This window comes from Rhodamnia argentea, chromosome 3 (assembly GCF_020921035.1).
Source record: "Rhodamnia argentea isolate NSW1041297 chromosome 3, ASM2092103v1, whole genome shotgun sequence".
Taxonomy (NCBI): domain Eukaryota; kingdom Viridiplantae; phylum Streptophyta; class Magnoliopsida; order Myrtales; family Myrtaceae; genus Rhodamnia; species Rhodamnia argentea.
The window spans coordinates 18,223,678-18,229,834 of record NC_063152.1 but is presented as its reverse complement, the minus strand read 5'-3'; the positions used below and the strand labels follow the sequence as shown (position 1 = coordinate 18,229,834).

Here is a 6,157-nt window from a genome sequence, read left to right as displayed (position 1 = left end):
CCAATCAGTGCCTTGATTGGCTTCCTGGGACAATAGCCATCTGCACTCTACAATTTGATCTTGGATGGCCCAAGGACTCTTTTGATGGGTTTATTTGTTAGTATTGTGTTATCCCTCCAGCTAAAAGATGTTCCAACAACTAATCCTGGGACAGGGCAGAACCGACCGAAAGGGAAGATCATCAAGTCCACTATCCACCGACCAGTCAAAAGTCGATTTGCTCACCAAAAACCAAACCCTATTCTGTCCGCCCAGCCACGGGAGATCTCCTTCGTCCGTTTTATCAAAGTTCCGGTGCACAAACAAGCTATGGACTTTAGTGACGTTACCGATCGTTCCTCATCAATGTCCAGACAGCCACCCCACGAAGTGTTCCTGAGGTTCAGAGGGCCGGAGATGCGCAGGGGCTTCGCGGATTTTCTGTACACCATGGTGAGTGATACTGGGATTCGCGTCTTTAGGAATGAGGAAGAGCTGGAGAGAGGCAAAGAAAACTACCAACAGCCGATCCAGGTGATAGAGCACTGCAAGATATCAATACCCATCATCTCCGAGTACGCGTCCAGCCGGAACTGTCTCACTGAATTAGGGCAAATGGTGAAGGGCATGGACAATAGGAATCGCATCATCATCCCCATCTTCTACTATGTCGACCCGTCAGATGTACGCGACTGCAACGGCCCTTTCGCGAGCTCCTTTGTGGAGCACAAGGAGCGCGGCGTCAGCGACAGTGTCATTGATTCCTGGAAGTCTGCCCTCCGTCGGATCGGCGAGTTGGAGGGACACCATCTCCACGAAAAAAGTGAAGTGTAATTTTCGTGACCCGCTCTGGCCTGAGCTGGATTGGCTTGGGCCCGGGAGCAGGGTCATTCTAACATCCCAAACGCAAGACGTCCTTAGAAACATCGATGGTGCGGGAAGTTTTGTCCTTGAACCGATGAAACAGGATGAAGCTCTGAAATTGTTCTGTAGGCATGCTTTTGGAACGGATTCTCCCCTTGAGGAATTCGAGAAACTGTCCTCAGATATCGTTGCTGCTACTGCCGGGCTTCCTTCAGCGCTCGAGGCGATAGGTTCATCTCTGTTTCTTGTAAAATCAAAGAAAGCGTGGAGGGAAACATTGACTGCATTGGAAGCAGCTCCTCATAAGAGAGTCCAAGCAGCCTCGGAGAAGAGCCATACCAACCTAGATAAGAATGAACGGCAGATATTTCCTGATAGTGGACTAAAAATGGACAATAGTCACGTCACCAGTCATTCCTCATCTATGTCTAGACGACCACCTCCCGAAGTTTTCCTGAGTTTCAGAGGACCGGACACACGCAGACACTTTGCGAAATTCCTGCACATGATGTTGACTAAAGCTGGCATTGATGTCTTTTTAGACGAGAAAGACCTGCCGAAAGGCAATGATATCAACGATGAGCTGATTGCCGCGATCAACCAGTCCATCATATCCATAGTCGTCGTCTCTGAGGACTACGTGTCCAGCAAGAGCTGCCTCATGGAATTGGAGCAGATGTTGAAACGGAAGGATAGTGAGAGTCACACCATTATCCCTATCTTCTACTATGTCGACCCGTCGGATGCACGCCGCTGCAAGGGCCCTTTCGCAAGGTCCTTCTGTGGACACAATGATTCCGGCGTCGATGCCATAGTCATTCGCTCCTGGAAGTCTGCTCTCTGTCGAATCGGAAAAATGAAAGCATACCATCTCCATGAAAACAATGAAGGGTAATTTTCCATGACACGCTCTGGTCTGAAATTACTTTTCTCATGTATCTTTCCTACTTTGCGTTGAGATTACCTAGATTTGAATCCTTTCCAATTATATAACGCTTTGATTCCTTCTCTTCCCTGTCCTTTTTATTCCATTTACATTTGGCAGGGACCATGTCAATCTCATGGAGGAAATAGTCCATGAAGTTAAGCAGAAGCTGAACAAGGAGGACCTAAAACAGTTAGTCGGAGTCGATGCTCATGTGAAACGCATAATGGAGAAGATGGACGTTGACTACCGCAATGGGCAAGCAGTTAAAATAGGGGACACACGTGAAAAGGTGTTAGGAATATCTGGCATCGCCGGGGTGGGTAAGACTGTCCTGGCGAAATATATTTATCATCAACTTCGTCATATGTATGATGGTCATAGCTTTTTTGGGAAGATCCAAGCTGAAATCGAACGTGGCAACATCCTGTCTGTGCAGAAGCAACTAATTTCCGACCTTGGTGATGGAAATGCCCACAAGTTCAATTGTTCTGATGAAGCTCTGATCTTTATTCGGAACAGGTTTAAAAGAATGAAGATCCTCCTCCTCCTTGACGATGTGAAAGATCATGAACAGCTCAGCAAATTAGTCGGAAAGCTTGATTGGCTTGGTCTGCGGAGCAGGGTCATTGTGACATCCCAAAGAAAGGATGTCCTTAAGAACATTGATGGTGCGGAAACTTTTGTCCTTGGACTGATGGAAAAAGATGAAGCTCTGACATTATTCTGCAGGCATGCTTTTGGAGCGGATTCTCCCCCTCAGAAATTCAAGGATCTGTCAAGAAATATTGTTGCTGCTACCGGCAGGCTTCCTTTAGCACTCGAGGTGGTAGGTTCATCTCTTTACCTTGTAGACTCGGAGGCAGTTTGGAGGGAAACATTGGATGCATTGGAAATTGCTCCTCATGACAAAGTCATAGCAGCCTTGGCGAAGAGCTATGGCAACCTAAATGATGAAGAACGACAGATATTCCTTGATATAGCATGCTTCTTCATCGGAGAGGACAATAGAATCCCCTATTACATGTGGGATGACTGTAACTACTCTCCTTCTAAATCGATTCTAGCTCTTATTGCCGCTTCTTTGGTAAAAATCGGAGAGGATAATGAACTAGGCATGCATGAAATCCTGAAGAATTTTGGCCGGGAAATTGTCAGGAATCAAAACCAAGATAAACCTTACAAGCGCAGTAGGCTGTGGGACGACAAAGCACTGCGTGTGCTAAAAAGAAGGAAGGTAACTTTTGCGATCACTGCACCACATCTTTTCTTCTATAGATGCCGGCTGATACTGTTATTGGCTCCTTTCGTTCACTAATTCATCATGTGTGATGCTAAAAGACAGCTCAATCTTTTTAAGTTAATTTCGTTTTGCTTGGCTGATAGGGTACTGGGGAAGTTGGACCCTTTGGGCTCGAGTTTGGTGACGGATCCGAAGGGCATACCAGTTTTGATTGTGATCAATTTGATGGTTTAGAGAACTTCGGCTTCCTCAATCTTGATCGGGTCAATAGTCAGGGAAACTTTGGGGATCGTCTTTCCAGCTTAATGTGGCTTGATTGGCCGGGGTGGCCTAAGAATATTGACTTTCAAACGCTAAATCTGGGTTTGCAAAATTTGGTGGTTCTTGATTTGTCGTGGAGCCAGGTCAACAAAGACTGCAGTGGTTGGAAGCTGCTTGAGGAGGTATTGAATCAATTTACTATGTTCATGCATTTTTTTCTTCTTTGTTTCAACAACATATTTCCCTGGAACTAAACACGAACTCTCATGTCCTATTTTATCTTGCAGGCAAGAAAACTGAAAGTTTTGAGACTAACTGGTTGTGCCCAATTGATTGCCACTCCGGAATTTCCAGCTTCAATGGAGCTGGAAAGACTTATTCTGGAAGGCTGCTCTAAATTAGCAGTTATCCATCCATCATTTGGTAATCTGACGAAGTTGGTATATTTGAACTTGAAGGGATGCAGTTGCCTCAGTGAATTGCCAGATTTTGGTCCCATGACAGGCTTGAAAGAGCTGGTGATCGATGGAACTTCCATCACTCGGATTGATTTCCAAGAAGGTTCCATGAGGAAGCTCAAAACTCCCAGTGCCTGTGATTGTAAACACCTGACTGAAATAACCGATTTGATCAGGTGCTTAGAGTCTCTCACATATCTCGCTCTAGACGGCAGTGATATCGTTACCCTCCCAGAGCCCATTGGATCGCTGGAACAACTGGAAACACTGTCTCTGAAGAACTGCGAGAGGCTAATCGACCTTCCAGATGGAATAGGGAAGCTCACGTCACTGCAAGTGCTGGACTTATCGAGCACTGCAATTAACAAGTTACCAACGTCAGTCAAGGATTTGAAAGATATGAAAGTGCTTCGGATGAGGCGTACTTTCATAAGGGAGTTCCCCAGAGCTGTACTGAATCTGGAGAAGCTGGAAGAGATGGATTTCTCCTTGTGCCGGAATTTAGAAGGGATGGTCCCTGATGAGATTTGTGGATCGTCATCCTTGGCAATCCTGAACCTGTCCGACACTCAGATTTGCGCCCTACCTGCATGTCTATCCCGCCTTTCTCGTCTCCAGAAGCTCGACATCTCCAGATGCTACAAACTTGAGAGCCTGCCCGAGTTGCCCGCTGGTTTGATTATTGTTCGTTAACACTAGGATCTGCCTAAGATTGGGAGCGAGTCCAGGAATTATTAGTCGATTTCCTAGTTAGATTATGTTTAGTGTAGCGATTGGGAACCAAAAAAGAAAGAAAAAAAGAGATTGTACAATAGCTACTTGAGCATAAGAGCGTTACCGAACTATATATAATCAAAGCACTGTTGTCGTTTGGTCATCTGTATTTGGCTCAATTGCTGGATATTCAAATTTGGGGGAGGACGGCTGGAGTAAAATTTTTTTGGCTCAATTAAGTACCACATCGAAATAAAATTGATCACTTGAGTACACCTACGTGAAATTTTTGTTATTACTTTACTTATTTTCAATTACACGAAGATTTTTTTTATTGTTATTTTATTTGTCCGGAAATTCCATTTTTGTTTTACTTTGTTTCTTTATTTTTTCCCCTTGGCCGGCGAGGGTCACCGGTGACCCTCTCCGGCCACGAAACTCTCATTCAAGGGCGAGGGCAGCCTCGCCTCTCGGCTGGTGGGAACGTGACGGCCCCGGGCGAAGGCATACGGGGCCTTGCCGCCGCGCAGCGAGGGCGCGAAGTCCCTCGGCAGATCTGGACAAGGCCCTTTCCGGCCTCGGCGGCCTTGGGCGAGGTGACCGTTGCCGGTCATTGGGCCAACACGGGCACGTGAAAACGAATTGCGAGACGATCGAGATAGCTAAAACATTCGCACCCCTGGTGGCTCCTCTGCCGTAAGCTCACCGAATTGTGCAAAGATCTAAGTAGCGAGCGAGAGAGAGAAAGAGGTTGAAGACTTTTCGCCCAAAAGATTGTTTAGACCTGGACCCATCCGGGTCGAGGCGTAAATCTGTCGTTGGCCGTGGGTTTCCATCTTCGTATGACTAGAATGGCCTCACTTCGATAGGACAGTTCCTGTAGTATGTGGGTGGAAGAAGGTTCAGAGAGGGGAGACGACCCCGACGGCAAGCGAGGGCCACCTTGCCCAAGGCCGGCAGGCTCTTGCCCATAGGGGTGTCAATGGTTCGGTTCGATTCGGTTCGGTTTTTTAAAAAAATCGAACCGAACCGTATTGAAAAACCGAATCGAACCGGATCAATACGGTAATTAACTGAACCGAACCGAATTATTATTCAAATCGAATATAAACCGAATAAAAAATTCGATTCGGTATGGTACGGTTTGGTTCGGATTTTCGGTTTTCTCTCTTCTTTTTATAGTTGCATTGAATGAAACTGAACGACCTGGACCAGAAAAATACCTTGCCCATTCTGGACCCTTCAATTCCTATCCTCTCCTCCCCCTCCTTCGCCCCCACCACCCCCACCCCTACCACCCCACCCCACCCCCCGGCGGCGTCTTCTTCCTCATCCTCTCCACCTGAGAAAAACCCTCGAAATCTGACAGTCTTCGATGGCCACCACAATCACCTCCTCACTAAGTCAAAGTCAGCTCAAGCGGACGGCCACTCCTGGGCTGCTCCCTCCTCAACGCCCTAACCATCCTCTCCCAGTTGCCGTGAGCCCTAGCCATGGCTCCAGGGACGCGATTGAGAGGCAGAATCTAGGCGGGTGTTACTGAGAAACGATGGCGATCGGGTCCGAATTCGAGCGGTCCATCCGTCGACGGCGGAGAGCTTGAATCTGGAAGCGAGCTAGGAACATCGTAAAAGCGAAGTCTAAAATTTTAAAGACAAAAGGGTTTAGCAGAGAGAGGAGAGAGAGAGATGAGAGAAAATTAAATGCTAGAAT

General features: G+C 47.0%; 1 protein-coding gene across 1 annotated transcript; it reads left to right on the top strand.

The window, feature by feature from the left end:
• The first annotated feature begins 937 nt into the window (after nt 1-937).
• LOC115731628 (disease resistance protein L6-like) lies at nt 938-4,470 on the top strand. The gene is made up of 4 exons (XM_030662296.2): nt 938-1,734; nt 1,889-3,005; nt 3,155-3,454; nt 3,560-4,470. Exons 1-4 carry the CDS (start codon nt 938-940, stop codon nt 4,421-4,423), a joined length of 3,078 nt encoding a protein of 1,025 aa, XP_030518156.2. The 3' UTR covers nt 4,424-4,470.
• The last annotated feature ends 1,687 nt before the right edge of the window (nt 4,471-6,157 follow it).